Below are 18,176 nucleotides of genomic sequence, written 5' to 3' on the forward strand. Positions count from 1 at the left end.
TTGTATTTTTTATTTTGAGATAATGTCAGTGTTTCCTATCCTTGTCAAGTCATGAAGTGTTTTCTGTTACGTAAAGCATGCGTCAGTTGATCCACGTCACCCCATCGTCTGCGGTGCTGCTGGTGCTTCTGCTTGTGGTGATGTTTGTGATGTGTTGTACCGACAAGCGCTTTGCTGCCAGCCTGACGTGCTCCTGCTCCTCTGACAAGGCGATGCGTGCCCACAGGCGAAGTCGATCCCGGCTGTGGTGAGGGACGTGCCTTTTGGAGCAGAGGGTGCGTCGCAGACATGCAGCGTCATTGGGAGGAATGGATGGGCGCCCACCCGCATCGATGTGTCGACAAGGGACCCGGATGGTACCAGGAAGTATTGCAGCTCAGAGCGGCATTACGCAATGAATTCATTGGTGGCAATTGCGAGTGTGAAGGTGACGTTTTTCTATGCTGAGAAAAGGGAGATATTTGTTTCGTTATCCTTTTCAGCCACTGTTCGTTAATGGCCTGCGGGCTGTCCGTAGCGATGTGGCCAATTTTTCCTTCTTGAACGGTGCTGTAGTGCGAGAGGTGGTGTTCCCAAATAGTCGAATGCTCAGTTGTAGAGGACGGCGGCATTCCCACAGCGTGTGCGGCAGGGCCTCCCGTGGATTGTCGGCGGCTCAGCGGCTGGTGGGGCTTGCAGCAGAGGAGTGGCTGAAGGGCTACGGCTGTCATTGGAGCTTGCAGAGGTGCGTTGTCCGTTTTTTGCTCGTCGACACGCTTGACATTTTCGGTAATGACCTGCGCGTGAGGCACTTGTTGGGAAGACCGTGGAGCTGTCGCAGGATCCACATGCGAGGCCTTCTGCAACGATTGGAGTGCCAGGGTTAGTGCGTCGGGCGTGTGCCTTCATATTGTGGACGGACGAGAAGACGCTGCTGCAGCTTGGGCAGGGCGACGTTGCTCTGCTGCCTTTCATTCTACGAGGAGGTGCCGTGGACACGCCAGGTGGAGGTTCCGGAGGAGGTCGGGGCGGTCCTGCCTCTTCAGTGAGAGGAAGGGGCGGCACCACCGACACAAAGGGTTCCTTGTGATCTGCAGGGCGCGTGCAGGCCTGTCGAAGAGTGGGCAGGAGCCGCATCGCGCCTGTGCGCAGTGCCGCCACTCGGGGACCAATGTCCGGGTCAACACCAGGAACAGAGTCCTCGCCACACCGACAGGCGCCTCTCACGCGGTGTGCGCGGCTCCCTTTTCCTCCTGGACATCCTTCCATTATAACCTCTTGAGGGCGGTAAGGAAGTCCACGTGCCAGGCATTGACGCAGTCCTGCGAGAGGGATCGTGCCATGACGGCATCAGCGTCCGCTGTCACGTTGCGTGGGATTCCGCAGTGTCATGGGAAATGTGGATTCAGCTGTGCGACCTCGATCCGCCAGTGAAAGCGGCACAATACAAATCTCCTTGCTGACGTCGTCGTGCACCGCCAGCGGGCCAAGGCGGAGTGACTCCATCGCCGAGAGGGAGGCTGTGGCGACAGTAACTCGTGTGGGCGATTGGGATGCTGCTGCCAGGCGGGGAACTGAAAACTGTCTGAGGCCATGCTCAGTGGCAGGACACTCCGCTCGGCAGGTGCATGCAAGGCTGCCAGCAGCTGTGCGGTGAGGCCCCACAGGGAGCTCGGCCGTCCGGGGAGTCAAGTGGCAGTGCAGCGGATCCAGATGCATGCTCAGCGAGAGACAACGTGCCGTCCGTCCAGCGGCCTACGTAATACGGCCCCAGAGAGGTGCAGGCCGCTTCAACGGCCGATCGTCTGACACCGTCCAGGGCGTCCTTGGCGTGCCGTGGCCGGAAGACGCCCACCCCGCTGCAGCTCACAGTGTCCCGGGCTAAAACTCGGTGCTCAACAAGAGGGGCGCGGATGCGGTCCGGGGAGATCCCCATGCGGCTGCGGACGCGTCGCAGTTCCTTGAGGACGGCATCTCTCGGCAGCAGAATGCTCGTCGCTGCCTTCCCAGGTATTGACGAGGGTGTGGTGTCCGAGCATACTGCGCCACGCACGTCCTCAATATAACGGAGACGTGTGAGCCGTTTGTGCTGTGTGGGTGCGCGGAACCCAACGATCCTCCGCAGCGGTGCTGGACTGGCGGCCAGGTGGACAGAAGCATCCTTCGTTGATACGCGTGGGACGAGCGATGCCGTGCAGCTGTCGCCGTGTCGCACTTCCAGGCTGTGGAGGTGAGTAGGGGCCGACACGGTGCGACTGCCTCGCTGTCGTGGTGCAACGCACCGTGGACGCACCCAACCCGAAGGGATCGCATGGTGTGCTGGGACGCACCAGCTCCTGCGCCCAGCCGCAGCTGACGGCGGCGTGGCACGGTCTGCCCTGCAGCGGCGGTGACGTGCAAAACAAAATTGAGGTGTCGATCAGTCGCATTGCCGAGCAGACGCACGGGGTGGGATTGACGCGTGGCTTCCCACCGCCCAGACGATGGTCGGCCGTGTCCTCGTCAGACTGTCGGCGTGAGGCGATGCAGAACAGAGCGGCACCGCTGCTGTCGGCGATGATACTCAGGCAGTGCCCGGCAGCACATGTGGCCACAACGGACACGGCAGCTGGCATTGCCGCACCACAGGCACGGAGGTCCGCACACAACGCAACAAGCGTGCGGTTGTCAGCGTGAACACCGACGCAAAGTGAATGCCGTCCAGGCGGCGCAGCAGACCATCCGCGTGGCGGTGGAGGAGCTGGGGCCGCACGACGCTGCATTGGGCTGCCACGGCTGAGGGAAGCTGCTGTCGGGAATATTGCTCGCGAGCACTCACCCCAACGCAGCCGCCTCGCAGGTGATTGCGCTACCAGCGTTGGGCGCAACGGCCCACGCGCGGGAGCCCGCAGAGCACAGCCAGCACTCGCCCATCGCCAACGGTGTCGAACGCAGTCGAGATGCCGATCGGGACGGCGAGAGAGCGGCGACGGTGCAGCGCGGAACGACGCCCCTGCGACGCTCGAACTCCACAGCGATGCACCTGCTCAGCCCTCGTGCCGCTTCGTCACTCACAGTCGTCACCACGTCCGAGGCCGTGCGTCGTGGCGTGGATCCAGGCTGACGTCGGTGGTGTGCCAGCAGTGCTGACAGGCGGCGGTGGATCAGTCCTTCGCTCACACCTAGCAGGACAAAGAGCAGCGTGAGTGGCCGACAAATTTCCCTGTGCGGCGTGTGTCCTTCCCGTGCATGTGGATGGAAGTGGCGTCCCCATTTCCCAAGGACTTCGCAGAATGCCGTCGGCGAGGGAGGTGTTGATCATCGTTCAGTGCGAGCAGCGGGCAGCGGGTACAAGATGGAGCAGAAACGCACTCAATACGCCGCCGGGGCCAGGGGCCATGCCAGGCAAACAGTCGCGGATGGCCGAGTCAGGCGCACACGGCGTGAAGGGCCAATCCATATTCCAGTAACCAGGGGGCACGCGAGCACAAAATGTGCAGGCAGCTGTGGGGATCGCAGCACGTGAGACGCGGACTGTGCGACGGACGAGCGGGTTGCCTGCTGCCACGGCAGAGCACAGACACAGTCCCAAGAGTACCGCAGCACAGCCGATCCCAGAGAGCGGGGACGTGGTGCCGCCATGCCTCGGGGTATCACAGGCCTGGGCTCGAGAGGGCACCAAGCTGCTTTGCACGGACCTCCAGCGGTATGGAGAAACCACCGCGGAGGGCATGATTGCGGTCCTCCCGTTTGCGGGCAACTTCAGCTCGGGGCAGGCTGCCTCCTGGTGAGGCAGTGTGCGCGTTGCATGCTGCCGCTGCAGTGGACTCGGCCTGCTACACTCCGTCCGTCCAGATACATGTGGGAGCTGTCACGGCTGCCGCACGGGATGGTGCGCCTTGCCGCTCGTATGGTGCCTCGGTGCATCTCCAACCATGTGGTCGCAGTGGCCAGAAGCGTTTCACACGCCGAGGTGCAAGCATTTGAGTCAGCTGCACGCAGGACAAAGGCAGCATGTTCCGTCGTGGCAGCATGCCTGCCTGTCGCGGGATGCCGTCCTCCGTCCCTACACTGTGGGATGGCAGATGGCGACCCGACTCCATGCAAACAAGTGGACGTCCAGTGGGAGACACGCAGTGCGCGTTGCGCAGTCACGTCGGGAAACAAGATGTGGCGGCCGCTGATCCGCGCTGCCTGTGCCGGGTCGTCGGACAGCTCAGACTCCATGCCGCTTGGGGTGGCGGCGAGGTTCTCTCCTGACGCCGTTGAAGGTGAGCAACCGTCACGCAGCTCATGGTGTAGGTTCAGGTCACCCGCAATGGGCACTGCAGAGCCAGAGCGACGAATGGTGCTCGCAAAGTGAGCAGCGTGGGCAATTGCCGATGGAAGGTTGCAGAGGATCACCACGTGCATTCTGGGGCAGGCCGGTGGGCACACGCGGAGGGCGGTGGTCTCCACGCAGTTGGTGCCAGCAGCGACAGGCGCTCGCACGGCAAGGTGTGGCGCACCAAGAGGGCCACGCCACCGGCACGCACACTGCAGGCCTGGTGGAAGTCACTGCAGCCAACGAGCCTTGTCGCCAAGAGCATTCCTGCATAGCACTGTGCAAGTACTTGTGTGTGTGCTGCAGGAGCGGGAAAGAGGAGGGGCACAGGGAGGCACATCAGCACAGCGAGCGGCACAGCTGGATGGCAGCGATGCATGCGGTACGGCACAACCTCAACAATCACACACGGTGGCAGCAAGCACCCATTCAAAAAAATAAGAAGAAGAAAACAAAAAAAAAAAAAAGACACGGCGGCAGGGTGTGGCTTTGTGTTTTTGTGGCGCTGCGTGTGTCTGCCCGCCCTGGCCGCAAAGAAAACAAAACAAGAGGGAAAGAAATGTGTGTTCCGCCCCACAGGCCCTCGTCGCACGCCCACACTTCACGGCTCCCTCAGCGCGCCGTTCGTCGCCGCCCCTCCTCATGCGTGCAGCAGGCGAGGCGCACAGGGCCGTCGTCATGAGCGTGTCGGTGGGTGTGCGAGTGGAGCAGTTGGGCGGGAAACACACGGCACCCCTCACAGGAAGAGTGCAGCAAGAAACAATTAAAAAGAGGGAAGAGCAGAAAAAACGTCCATAGTGATTGCCCCCAAAAGCAAAGAAAAGAAAAGGGATGGGAGTAAAAAATTAAAACAACAAAACATAAATATAAAAAAACGAAAACATTAAAAAAAAGAAAAAAAAAGTTTAAAAATACGCACATAAAACAAAAAGAAACAAAAACAAAAAGAAAGTAGCAAACAGAAAATTAAATTTAAAATAAGCAAAAAAAGAAAAATTATTTGAAAAGAAAATTTATTTGAAGGGAAAGAATTAGTTCTTGGACGCAATTCTGTGCAGGGGAGGTCGCGATTGTTCCACGCGGCAGCCAGTCACCCCTCACAGAGCCGCAAACCCCCACAGTCCCAACAGAAGAAGGAGCAGCGGCAGCGCCCTCCTCTCACGCACAGTGCCGGCATCGCTGTTATTCCCCTGCGACAAATTTCCCAAACTGCTGCTGAGGGCCGTAGCATTTGCGTCCCTGTCCTGCGGATGGATCTCCTCCTCCTGCCCATCCGTTCCTCCTGCCGTCTCCCCATCCGCACCAGAGCTCACGCTCACATCAGTTGTCAATGCGGGTCCATCGTGCCCCACGGTTTCAGCGGTAAGAACGTTTGTATCTGCGGCGGCGGCGGTATCACCCACGGAAGGTGTGTGTGGTCCATCCCCCTGTATCGTATCTGCACTCCACTCCCCCACAGTTGGGTTACCGCTAGACGAGAAAGCGCCATCCACATCTGCATTTCCATCGGAAGATGTTTCAGAAGCCAACTGCTGTACGGTCTGCCCCACAGGTACGGAATTCGTTGAAGCGGACACTGCTGATGGGGATGCACTTCCACCGTCCGCACCTTCACCTGCATTCAAAGGTTCCTTTCCCGCATGCGGTGTTCTGTCAGGAGAAGGCAACACAATTTCCTGCGCATTTTCGGTCTTCGGAGGCGCAATCGGGGCTTTAATTGCGTTGAGGGCAGTAATCTCATCGTCATCCAACGGACGGTTGTACAGCAGGACGTTCGTCACAGTCACAGACACGTCTTCTCGGCTCTCTGTGTTGCCTCTATCCCCTCCAATGTAGAAGTGTGAGATCTTTTTATCTTCCTTACCTTCCAATTCACATGGCGCACCCACACGCTGACCATCAACGTACGCGGAGCTCTGAGTGCCGTTCTGTAGCACAATGGCCACCTGGTGTGTTTTCTCTTGCCCCTCAATGCGGTTTTGCATCTCCGTCGGTTCCCCACCGCACAGCACCTGCCACTTCTTCTCTTTATTGTTGTACGACAGTCCAAGAAGTACTGGATTCTTATCGTCATCACTCATCTTCACACCCATCAAAGAAATAGGACCCTCCTTCGTCGGCTCACCGTCGATGGACACCGTCGCCACAAGAGTGAAGTTGTAGTTCGCAAAGTGGTACAGCTGATTCTCCCCCTGACTGCCAACGGGCCACTCCGCCCACGCTCCCTGGAACGTCACACCATCAGAAGACCCTGTAGTCTCTGCTACCGCTGCTGACGCTCCTTCTTTCGCTCCCTTCTTTACTGTGGCGTTCACCCCGAGGTACTCATCCTTCCATTTGCCATCAGAAAAGTTGCCGGACAAAAAGCCAACCAGCCCATCCGTGATCTTAGTGTTTTTGCAGGCACTGTCAGGTGAGGGACCCTTCGCAGGATTTTTAGAAGGGCACAGCTTGGAGACACGTTCGTCCACTTTCTTCCAGGTCTCCAGCACCTCCTTCACCCGCTCCAGCTGCGCGGTCAGACGCACAGACCAAAGGCTGTTTGATGATTCTCCATCGCCCTTCTTCTTCTCGTACAGTGCAATCAACCCCTCCTTATTCTCCTCTTTATTAGTATCTCCACTTCCATCACTTTTGTACAACAGGGAGCTGGCGGCAACATCTTCTTCCTTCCCTGACACCGGCCCAATATAAACAATGTGCGTATTGTCCGTCAGCCAAAGATGGAGTTCACTCTTTCCATTGTCTTCTGTATCAGTCTCCTCGGAATACACCGGCAGAGTAACGAGCATCACTTCCTTATTATCATTGCCAAAGGTCGCCGTGATGAACCCGCTTCTAACGCCCTTCTCCGTCCTTTTTGTTGTCCCACACGCGCGAGAGTGTCCCGAGTGCCTCCGTCCACGAATCCCCCTTGTCACCGGACTCGTACACTCTGCGGCGGCCATCATCACACGCAGTCATCATCATGAGTTTGTCCTTCTCCCGCTCCACCACGGAGGGATCACTGCAGCCATCATCAGACATCTCCTTCGACAGCTTCCAACTCTCAGCATCCGAGGAGTAAAGGATCAGCGAAACGGTAGTTGTCTTTCCATCCTCTTCTGTTTCATCATCCTTCTCCTTCGTGCCTTCCATGGGAAACACAAGTGTACCGTCCTCCATCTTAACACCCGATCCACCGCCTCCAATCAGTCGCTTCAAGGAGTTTTGTTGTTCGCCTAGAGTGCACGGGAGACCGTCAGTTTCCTTCCAATGGATTTGTTTGTTGCCGCCTTCACCGACCTCACCCTTCACCAGCAATATTCCCGATTTGATCTTCTCGGTCTCAGCCTGACAGTTAGCGGCAGCTTCATGGCTGTGTTTTCCAACAAGCATGTAAATATTACTTTCCTCCACAACTGCTGTTGGTCGGCTCACATCTACTCTCTTGCTTGTGGAATGGCATTTCTCCAGGAATTGTGTCTTATCTTTGGCTCCATTTAGCACTTCCATTGGTTCGTTACCTGTTTCCGTGACAATTTGGGATGCAATGCCAGAAAACAAGTTATCGTTACCTTCCTTCGTCTCTTTGCACTGCGCCTCGGAAACAGCAAATACGTCACTTCCAACTTTTAAAAGGCTGGGAAAGCTAAAAGATTCCACGGTTACACCTCCACCGTCATTCTTGAGGTCTTTCCATTCAAACTGGGGATCAGATGGCTGCTCCGCAGCTTCTGCAGCCCCACCAGTGTCGCAGCACATCCACATCACGGCGAGGAGGAGCAGCACCGAGAAATTAGGCACACGCCGGGACATGTTGGGCCTCTGCGGCTCACTCTCTCTTCCTTCCCTCCTCCTTCCGCTCGATCCGGTCACGCGGCGACGGTTGTGTGTGCGGGGTGCCTTCACCGCAGCAACACGTGAGAGCATATAAATATGTGTGTGTGTGTTCGTGCTGTTGGTCCTTTCAGTGCCCTCGAATTTCACAGTATCGTTTAGCGCTTTTTTTCCCTTCTTTGTGGGGGTGAGAAAAAAATAAAGGAAAGCATGTCAATAAAAGAAGTACAACAGTAACCACCGTCACCCATCCACAGTGAGTGGCATCACCATCCCCGCCGCAGTCACTCCCAACAGCAACAACTCACGCACACAGACACAAGGAACAGCAGAAGGAAGATCACTGCACCGGGAACACACAGCGACTGTCACCACCACCAGCAGAAGAAGCTACGGCAGGTGATTCTTCCATGCGTCAGCACACACCGAGAAACACCAACACACAAAACAGCAGGCAGGATGCGAGAGAACACGACCGTCCTTCGCAAAGCCCACGCGCTAATTCCAGTCGTTTTACTGTTCACCCCTCCAGCGCATCCGCCAGCGCACATCACCCACGCAGGCGAAGAATCCCTGGCCAAAGTATACTCAGCATGGGAGATACACATTGGCACGTGCAGCTGCTGGACGAGAAGCAATCCGCACTTGTCCCTGGCACCCTAACCCACACCGCCCAATAGACTGCACGCCAGCAACGTGTCAAAAAATAAATCGCAGGCTCCCGTACTCCCTCCTCGCAAGGGACGTTGCAGCCAGAATCTTGTGCTTACGTCCGTTCTCAGCAATCACGCCGCTCTACAGCGTATGCATAATGGCATGTTTGTGTGTTTGTCAAAGCCTGTACATGCAGAGCAGCTGTGCGGCACAAGAGAGTCCAAAGAAGGCAATGGAAGAAAGAGAGGCAGATAGCACACAAGCAAAAATTACTCAAATCATCATACACACACACAGCCCACGGAATGGGAGCACTCAACCACAAAACAATGAAAAACAAAACAAAAAGCCGCGGCGTCAGACGACCAGCGCACACACTCTCATTGCTCCCGTAAAGCAAAACACACACACAGGGAGAGAGAGAGAGAGGTCGCCCACTCAATGCAATGGAAACAAAACAGAAACAGTTACGGTGCTCCGCCCATGCAGCCAGGCAGGACGGCAGCGGTGCGTGTCGTGCAAAAGAGAGCACCAACGGGCCTGCATGGGTGTGCATGCATATATACAATGGGCACATTATGTGTGTGCTTCGTGGGATGAGGTGAGGGCGAGAGTCCATGCAAGGGGACACACACAGAGAGTGAGTGAAGGACGAGTGTGTGTGTGGGCGCTGCACGGCTCTCTCTCCCTCACTCTCACGCGGCCACCACCGCAGCAGCAGCCGCACACGCAACAAGAAGAAGAAGCAAAAGAGGGGAAGTGTTGTGGGAGGCCGCGGTGCTGTCACTGTTTTGTGTATTCGTCGTATCATTTGCAATAGCTGTGGTTTTTATTGGTGTTTCTTTTTTATTGTCATCTTTATTTCCATCATCTTTTGCTGCTTCCGGTACTGCATCAACACCTGCCGTATTTTTATTGGAAATCTCCTCTTCAGTAGCCTCGTCAGGGCCGTTACTGGCGGCAACACTTTTCTCTGACAAGCGTGATGTTGGAGTTGATTCGGCATGGCTGTCAGATGTTCCATCCTGTTGTTTGCTTGTGGTGAGAACACTGTCTTCCTTTCTTGACTCACTCTCTGACTCCCGGCCGATTTGAGCTTTCTGTACCTGTTGCACTGAAAAGACATCTGCAGAGTTGGGGTCTTCATTTTTTACTTGTGGTGTTGGTACTGATTCTGTTTCTTTCTCGCTGCCATCCTCTCGTTGATTTTGTTGTTTTTCGTCTGGCACCGCGGCACGAGATGCTAAATCATCGCCCGAATTCTCTGCATTGCCCTCGTCAGCGTTATTGGTGACAGCACTATTGTCATCGGCCGCAGAAGATGATGAAGTTGATTCCCCGTGACTCTTAGTTGTCGCATTTTGTGTGGCAGCTGTTGTTGGTATTTTGTCTTGTTTCAGCAGATCGTCGGCTGGCTGCGTGCTTTCTGTGTCCTCCTTTGATGGTGACGATGCGGTGTGAAATGATTCCTTCGGTGATGGAGCTGCTGGAGCGGCTTCCTTAACTGGTTTTTCTGGCAGTAGATCCTCTAACCGCTCTCCTTCTGCTCCTGCTCCCGCAATTCCTGACGGTTTGGGTTTTGTCACTGAGACTGGTTTTGGAGCTGCGGCTGCTGGTTTTGCGGCTCCATTTGTATTTGTGTATTGGCCGTCTCCTTCTGTTCCGCTGGCTTCGGACGATCGAGAAACTTCAGAAGACAACTCAGAGGATTCTTGTCCCGGAATGCCAGCAGCTCGACCACTACTCGAAGAGAGCAGTGAACCATCTGCCTCCGGCTGATTCTCCGGTACTTTCATCGCATTGGAGTTTGTTAGATGTGAATCATCTAACACATTTCTCTCGGACACACTCTTGTTTTCATTGCTCATTAATTCTCCTTCAACCTCTGACTCATTCTGTTTGGTGACGGGCGGTTCTTCAGGCCGCAGTTGTTCTGATCCCAATTCTGCTCCTCCTCCTGCACCTCCTTTTGAAGATTTCCCTGCAATCTCCAATGCCGCGTCCTGTAAAGGGCCTTGCGTTTCCTGGCCCGGCAGTGGTAGAGGTGTTCCAACGGAAATATCTTTGGGCTGGACATCTTCAACATTCTCAGCGACCAGCGCATACCGCTGACGCCTCCAACGACGACGGCCATCCACAACGGCACGCACACCGTCCATTCCCTCACGCACGCATTCCTCAACGGCGGACGCATTCGCACCGCCTCCTGTCCTTCTGCTGACCTCCTCCTCGCATTCCCTCCGCATCTAAGTGATACAACGCAACAGCAAATACTCACCCGCACTGCCATTGGCAGCGCCAGCACAGTCGGCCGCAATTCCAGCAATCGCGCACCACAGCACGCAGAGGGCACACACCAGCAGCAAACGGCCAGTCATCCTCATCGCCATCACTCCTGTCACTTACGTGCAGCCTTCGGCACAAACTAACTCCCCGCCACCGCACAGTGAAAGCAAAAAGGAGAGACACGGCCGCTACACCACGCACAGCCACCGCACAGCAACAAATGGCAGCACCCCAGCAGCAGCAGCGCACACACCACGAGACAGATGGAATCAGTACGATTGCTGAGCTCGCACACCGCCCTGCAAACCAAAATTTTAAAAAGCAATAAAAAACAATAAAAAACAATAATTAAAAAGAAAAGAAAAACAAACCCAGGGCTCCAGTGCGCATGCTTATGAGTGCGTCCGCGATGCGTTCAACGTGGCGGATGCGGGGCACAACGCGGAGCACACAGCACGGCAGCAGAAGCAAGTAAAGCAAAACACAATCATTATTTTCTCCTATTTTATACAGTGGACCACAACACACGCACACAAACCCCGCGGTTGGGTGCTGGCACGCACAGCCCGCACACACCTCTTCAGCCCACAGTGGTGTACGCCAGCGCGGATGCGGCGAGCAGCAGCGGGGCACACACCCACGCAGAGCTGCTGAGGCTGCCGTCGATTTCGCGAAGACGTGACGGTGCACGGGTGGTCGACACAGCTGGCGCCTCTGTAGTCGTAGTACTTGGTGCCTCTGGCGCAGTAGTGGTTGTCGTAGTTGGCGCCTTTGTTGTAGTCGTGGTCGTCGTAGTCGTCTGGGCAGGATCTTCGTCGTTCTGAACTGTTTGGTCTGCGGATTGATTCGTGCCACCCTGTGATCCAGTCTTACTGTCCGTTCCTTTTCTCTGTAAGGCATTGGACACTTCAATTGATTGTTGTCCCGAACCGGTAGATCCTGGTGTCCCTGGCGCATTATTTGTTTGTTCCACAGCGGTATCCAAACTTGGCTTCCCCAATTCCCCTTTCACATTAGGTTCCTCCCCTGGTGCACGGGACACTGGACTGGCGACATTTCCATTAGCAAGAGACATTGTGGTTGGTGCCGCTGTTGTAGTCGTCGTGGTCGCATTGGAAGGATCTTCAACCGGTTCACTCTCTGACGCACACACGGACGGGCAGCAGCACAGGGCAAGCACCAACAGGGCGCACAGCAGACGGCACGTCATCATCATCGTGAATGTGGTCGTTCAGTGGTGTGGAGCTTATCTGCACAGTGAGGGATATGGAGAGCAACAGGGGAGACGAGAGATGCGGCAGACACACACAGAGGGCACACCACATGAGGAGAGGGCAGCAGCCAGGCATGCACCGTACGCCGCACACCACGCACGACACACACTCCAATCCACGGCAGCAGGCACACACACACACACACACACACAGCCCTGCCGCAACACCAACACAAAGATGGAAGAGGGAGAAGCAAACAGGAGCGGCACACAAGGCTCCACCGCATGCACATGCGGCGAGAGCGGTCCGTCGTGTCTGCACCCCTCACGGAGGGTGCGCACACACAAGAAGGTGCAGCGCACACAGCAACACAAAAGCAAAGTAACAATAAAAAAGGAGATCCCCGCACACCACGCGGGTTGTTGGTCCACGGGAAGTGCAACCAATATTCATCACAAAGCAGCTTGTTATCTTGTTTTGGTTGTATGCTGCTACAATAACGAGTGAGTAGCGCAAGGGCCGTCCGTACAAAAGTGGCAAGTATTCCGTCGCAAACGGGTCGTCGTGCGGGCTGGGGCAGTCCCACACAGTCGCAGTCCCAGATTCCCAACAACGAGGGCATTCCCGCAGTGGATGAGGCAGAGTCTCCCGTGGTCCGTCGGGGGATCAGCAGCAAGTGGCGTCTGTGATGAGGCGGTGGCGGAAGAGCCTGGTCCATCTCGAGTACCCGCCTTTGTGCTTCCTGCGTGTCTTGCCTGCCGGCATGCTTGGCAACTTCGGTGCCGACCTGCGCGCGAGGCACCTGTTAAGAAGACGGTGGAGCCATTGTGGCATCCGCATGGGAGGCCCTCTCAAACTATTATAACGCCAGGCTGAGCACGTCGGGCATGTGCCCTCATACTGTGGACGGACAAGTGCACTCTGCTGCAGGTTGGGCAGGAGGACGTCAATCCGCCGCTCGCTGGCAGGCAAGGAGTTGCGGTGCTCATGTCGGGAAAAAGGTTCCGGCGGAGCCAGAGGCGGGCCGCTCACCGCAGTCAGGGAGGGATGGCACCACCGACACAGAGGGTTCCTTGTGATCCGCAGGGCGCGTGCAGGCCTGTCGAAGAGTGGGCAGGAGTCGCATCGCGCCTGTGCGCAGTGCCGCCACTCGGGGACCGATGTCCGGGTCAACACCAGGAATAGAGTCCTCGCCACACCGACAGCCGCCTGTCACGCGGTGTGCGCGGCTCCCTTTTCCTCCTGCACATCCTTCCAGTATAACCTCTTGACGGCGGTAAGGAAGTCCACATGCCAGGCATTGACGCAGTCCTGCGAGAGGGATCGTGCAATCGTGACTTCGTCGTCAGCGGCCTCATTGCGTGGAATACCGCAGTGTGATGGAAAAATATAAGATCCACAGGGTGAACTCGCTTCACCAAGGAAAGCAGCATAATCCAAATTTACTCAGTAACGCGGTCTCGCACGGTCGGTGAGCAACGCGGGGTGCCTCAATTGCCGAGAGGGAGTCCGTTTCCTCCAGCATTCGTGTGGGCGATTGGGATGTTCCCAGACAAGGAGGTATGAGATGTCTAAAAACATTTTCGATCGCAAGGCAGTCTGCCCTATATGAGCATGCGAGGCTGCCAGCTGCTGCACGATGTACCTCCACAGGGAGATCATTTGTCGTGGTGGAGTCATATAATAGCGCAGCGGATCCAGATGCGAGTGCAGCGAGATATGAAGAACCGTCCGTCCACAATTCAAAATCACAATCCCCCAAAGAGGAGTGAGTAGAATCAAAAGCCGTGCGCCTGACATCGTCAGAGGCGTCTTTGGCAAAGAGTGGCTGATAAAATCTCACTTTTTTGCAGATCACAGTGTCCCAGGGAAAAATTCGATGTTGGGCAAGAGGCGCGCGAATGTGGTTGTGGGGTGTCCCAATAATGTCACAGACGCGTAGCAATCCATTAATAACAGCATCTCTCGGAAGCGGGATCGATGTCGCTGCTTTCCCATGAATGGACGGCGGCATAGGTTCCGAGTAGATAAGGGAACGCAAATCCTCGTGATCATGGAAGCGTATATAGCGTTCGTATTGTGTGAGTGCACGACGCCAAAGTATCTTACGGAGCGGAAGAATATTGGCTTCCAAATAGACAGATGTGTCTTCCGTAGATGCGCTCAGGCAAAGAATGTTTTGCTACCGTCGCGGTACCGTACTTCCATATTATGGAGGTAGCTGGGGGCGAGTCACGGGACAATTGCCTCGCCATTATGAAATAGCACACCATGAACGTACCCAATCAAAAAGGATCGCATGGTGTGATGGGACGCGCCCGCCTCTGCGACCAGACGCAGCTGATAGCGGCGTGGCATGGTCCTCTTTGAAGCGGTGGAAGCATGCGTAACAAAATTAAGAAGTCGATCAATCGTTCTGCCCAGTAAGCGCAATGGGCGTGGCTGAATACGTAGGTTCCGCTAACAAGATGAAGATCGACCATGTCCTCGTCAGACCGTGTGTGTGTGAGGAGATGTAGAATAGAGCAGCTTCGCTCTTATCAACGTTGATTTTTAGGCTGTGCTCGGCAGCCCATGTGGCCACAAGAGACAAGAGCGGTCGCATTGCCGCAGCACAGGCATGGATGCCCGCACCTGAGGCAACAAGTGTGTGTTCGTCAGCGTACATGAATGCGGAGGCAGAATAGATGTTGCCCAGGCGGCGCAGCAGATCATCCACACAGTAGAGGAAGAGTTGGGGTCCCGGGACGCCGCCTTGCAGTACTCCAGCTGAGGCGAGTTGTTTCCGGGAGTGCTGTTCGCGAGTGCATACCCTAACATAGCGGCCCCGCAGGTAGTTGTGCAGCCAGCGTTTGGTTCGAGGGCCAAGGCACGGAAGTCTGTCAAGCATGCAGAATAACTTCCCATGGTCAGTGGTGTCGAACGCAGTCGAAAAATCAATCAAGACTACGAGCGGCCGATGGTGTCGTGTGGGGCGTCGTCTCCGGGGCGCTCATACTCCACAATGCCAAACTCATTCAATCCACGGGTAATTTATCGATAACAAGTGCTACCACGTCCGACGTAGAACGCGGAGGTGCAAATCCAAAATTGGCGTGGGTGGTGCGGCAATAACGCTGACAGACGGCGGTGAATCATTCTTTCGGTTAACTTTGGTAAAACAGAGAGTGGAGTGATAGGTCTGTAACTCTCTGGGCGGCATGGATCCTTCCCAGGCTTGGGGATAGGAATAGCGTCTCCCATTTTCCAGGAGCCAGGCAGGCCGCCATTTGCGAAGGAGTTGTGGATCATCGTTCTAAGTGTGCCACGCGCAACGGGCCCGAGACGGTGCAGGAATTCATTCAACATGTCGTCGGAGCCAGGGGCTGAGCCAAGCAAAGAGTCACGGATGGCCACGTCAAGTTCATACGGCAGGAAAGGCCGATCCATTTCCCAGCCACCAGGAAACAAAGGAGTGCAGCAAGCAGCAGCAGCAGTATAAGGCGGTATGGCACGTGAAACCGCACAAAATGACGGACAAGCAGATTTGCCTGTTGCCGAGGCAGGGCGCATACGCGGCCAAGTTCGGTGCGGAGCACAACCGATTCCAGAGGATGAGGGTGCGGCGCCGCCACGCCGTGAAGATATCGCCAGCTCGGGCTGGGTGAAGCTCCACGTCTTTTCGCGCGGGCTTCCAGAAGCACAGCGGAGCAACGGCGTAAGGCTTGGTTTCGTTCCTCCTTTTTTTCGGGTACATTCGGCTCAAAGTAGGCTGTCTCCGGGTGAGGCAATGTGTGTGCTTCGTGTGCTGCTTCGGCGGCGGACTCGGCTTGTTCCATTTCGTGTGTCCATATCTTTTTTGGAGCTGTCACGGCTGCCGCGCGGGATATGGCGCTCAGCTGCTCGCAAGATGCCTCCGCGAAGATCCAACCATGTGGACGCGGTGGCAAGGAGAGTTTCACACAACGATGTAAAAGCAGGCCAATCCGCTTTACGCAGGGCAAAGGTGGCTTTCGTCCGTCAAGGCAGCGTGTTTGCTAGTCGTGGAGTGCCATCATCCATCTCTACCAAGTAAGATATTCAGCAGTGGTCCGAGTTTATGTAAGGGGCGAATGTCCAGTGGGAGATGCGTAGGGCGCAATACGCAGTCACGTCAGGGGACGAGGCATTACGATGTGTGATCCGTGTTGCCTGCGCCGGGTCATTTGCCAGCCCAAAATCCATATCGATCAGAACAGCGGCGAAATCATCGCCTCCAGTCGTTGATGGTATATGTGACTGTCCCAGAGTTCACGATGTAAATTCAGGTCACCCGCGATAATCTCTTCGGGCCCAAGCGACAAACGATATTGATAAATGCGGATTATTGACCAATTGTTGTGGGAGGGTTGTAGAGATTCGCCACGCAAATGTTGGGACAGCCTGGTGGAAATACACGGACAGCAATGGTCTCCAGGAGGTCAGTGCCAGCGAGCGACAGGCGCTCGCACGGTGGAGAGTGGCGCACCAGAACGGCAACACCACCACCGCGCCCAGTGCGGGCCTGAAGGTAGTCATTATGGCCAGATAATTTCGTCGCAACGTCACCACGGTTATTTATTTCCTGCAGAAGAACGATGTCAGGTGGACGCTGCTCCAATCGCGCAGCAAATGCAATCTTTTTCACGGACGAGAGGCCTGCAATGTTAAGCTGCCTAATATTGATGAAGCCATCTTCCTTGGTGCCATGGTTCTTGTGGACGTCACCGCCACGGGTGATATCAACGGAGTGACCGCTGCGAAACGGTCGTGCAGTTCTGTCCGACAGTCTGCAGGCAGACCGCCTCACCTCCCCACACCGGGCATGGCGTGGAACCTTCTCGAGGGGTGAAGTCACCTTGGTCTCCGTCGTGCTCGCAGCAACGCCCTGCTGCGGAGTTCCTATACGCAACCAAAGCCTCAGCACCGCGACAAGGCGCAACATCATCGCTGGGGACCGTGGATACTCGCAACGGATGGCGGTGTTGACGTCCCCAAGTCAGCCGGGATTGGCATACTGCTCTCATCCCTGCATTCCTCGAAGATAATAGAGAAAGTCAGTACCAACTGCGGCACACGCCCATGCAGCCGCACGAAGGAATCCCGTGCACTGCTCCCGGCCATGGAAAGGCTGAGTGTCCATCGTATCCAGCACAGGCAAAAACCCTGCTTGTGGTTACAGACAGTCAGTCTCTTCTAGCCGCCGTCACCAAGGGCCCGCGCAGCCACACCGACTGGACGGAGGATCGGCTCTGGCAGCGTCTCTTGTCACTGACGCGTGCCGGCTGGTCCGTGCAGCTGCAGTTTTGCTACGAACATCGCGGAGTACATGTTAACGAGCCTGCAGATCATGCGACGCAGACCACGGCAACCGGGCAATACACGGAACATGGAATAGCACCAATATGGCACACGGACCTGCTGTCATGCATTCACACCCAGCTCACCAACAAGTGGCGTAGTACCATGCATCAGGACACCCACCACTACCTGCTTGGCGGCGCCAGGCCATCAGATCCAGGCGGCAAGCACCTGATTACTCAGGAAGCCCTCGACCAACAGGAACGGACAAACATTGCATGAGCAGGGTGCGGGGAATCCGAGCTCTGGGGTCGACTATACAGGACTGTGAGAGACTGCACGAACCAACGCCGTTTCCGCAACATCTCATCGGAACACTCCGCTTTCATGCGCTCCAACGACGATCCCACTGCAGCGGGACGGAAGCTGTTCCCCCGACGACAAGGGAGGCCGACGCACCGCCTGTGGAGAGACGGCCCTCCACACGGCGTCGGAAGGAGAAATGCCCGCACTGTGACGCCACACTGGTGGGACACACGAACCACATCGGTCGCTGTCGATGCCTTCATCCGGAACGCCCTCCACCGCTTCCCGACCTCCACCGCGATTGCTGCGACACGGTC

At 56.1% G+C, this 18,176-nt stretch overlaps 2 protein-coding genes and 2 pseudogenes across 2 annotated transcripts, besides 15 other annotated features; all 4 read right to left on the reverse strand.

Moving 5' to 3' along the window:
- Positions 1–1,374: a sequence feature (heterozygous, Esmeraldo-like haplotype).
- Positions 589–1,248, reverse strand: Tc00.1047053506285.10 (uncharacterized protein; the record flags this gene model as incomplete). The annotated part of the gene is made up of 1 exon (XM_808118.1): positions 589–1,248. The coding sequence occupies one exon, from the start codon at positions 1,246–1,248 to the stop codon at positions 589–591; it is 660 nt and encodes a 219-aa protein (XP_813211.1).
- Positions 1,375–4,376: a sequence feature (areas not merged during assembly with more than two copies in the genome that could not be assigned to a particular haplotype).
- Positions 4,377–5,038: a sequence feature (heterozygous, non-Esmeraldo-like haplotype).
- Positions 4,714–4,749: a microsatellite.
- Positions 5,039–5,244: a sequence feature (areas merged during assembly that could not be assigned to a particular haplotype. This can correspond to areas where the two haplotypes were merged or to regions with more than two copies in the genome that were merged during assembly.).
- Positions 5,092–5,278: a sequence feature (A-rich).
- Positions 5,245–6,048: a sequence feature (heterozygous, Esmeraldo-like haplotype).
- Tc00.1047053506285.30 lies at positions 5,441–8,194 on the reverse strand (annotated as a pseudogene).
- Positions 6,049–10,241: a sequence feature (areas not merged during assembly with more than two copies in the genome that could not be assigned to a particular haplotype).
- On the reverse strand, positions 9,451–11,145 carry Tc00.1047053506285.40 (annotated as a pseudogene).
- Positions 10,242–10,493: a sequence feature (haploid, Esmeraldo-like haplotype).
- Positions 10,494–11,292: a sequence feature (heterozygous, Esmeraldo-like haplotype).
- Positions 11,293–11,795: a sequence feature (haploid, Esmeraldo-like haplotype).
- Positions 11,622–12,257, reverse strand: Tc00.1047053506285.50 (mucin TcMUCII, putative; the record flags this gene model as incomplete). Its single annotated transcript, XM_808119.1, has 1 exon — positions 11,622–12,257. One exon carries the CDS (start codon positions 12,255–12,257, stop codon positions 11,622–11,624), a length of 636 nt encoding a protein of 211 aa, XP_813212.1.
- Positions 11,788–11,841: a microsatellite.
- Positions 11,796–12,651: a sequence feature (areas merged during assembly that could not be assigned to a particular haplotype. This can correspond to areas where the two haplotypes were merged or to regions with more than two copies in the genome that were merged during assembly.).
- Positions 12,444–12,467: a microsatellite.
- Positions 12,652–18,176: part of a sequence feature (areas not merged during assembly with more than two copies in the genome that could not be assigned to a particular haplotype) that runs on past the window's edge.

This window comes from Trypanosoma cruzi, genomic scaffold (assembly GCF_000209065.1).
Source record: "Trypanosoma cruzi strain CL Brener 1047053516405 genomic scaffold, whole genome shotgun sequence".
In the NCBI taxonomy this organism is placed as follows: domain Eukaryota; phylum Euglenozoa; class Kinetoplastea; order Trypanosomatida; family Trypanosomatidae; genus Trypanosoma; species Trypanosoma cruzi.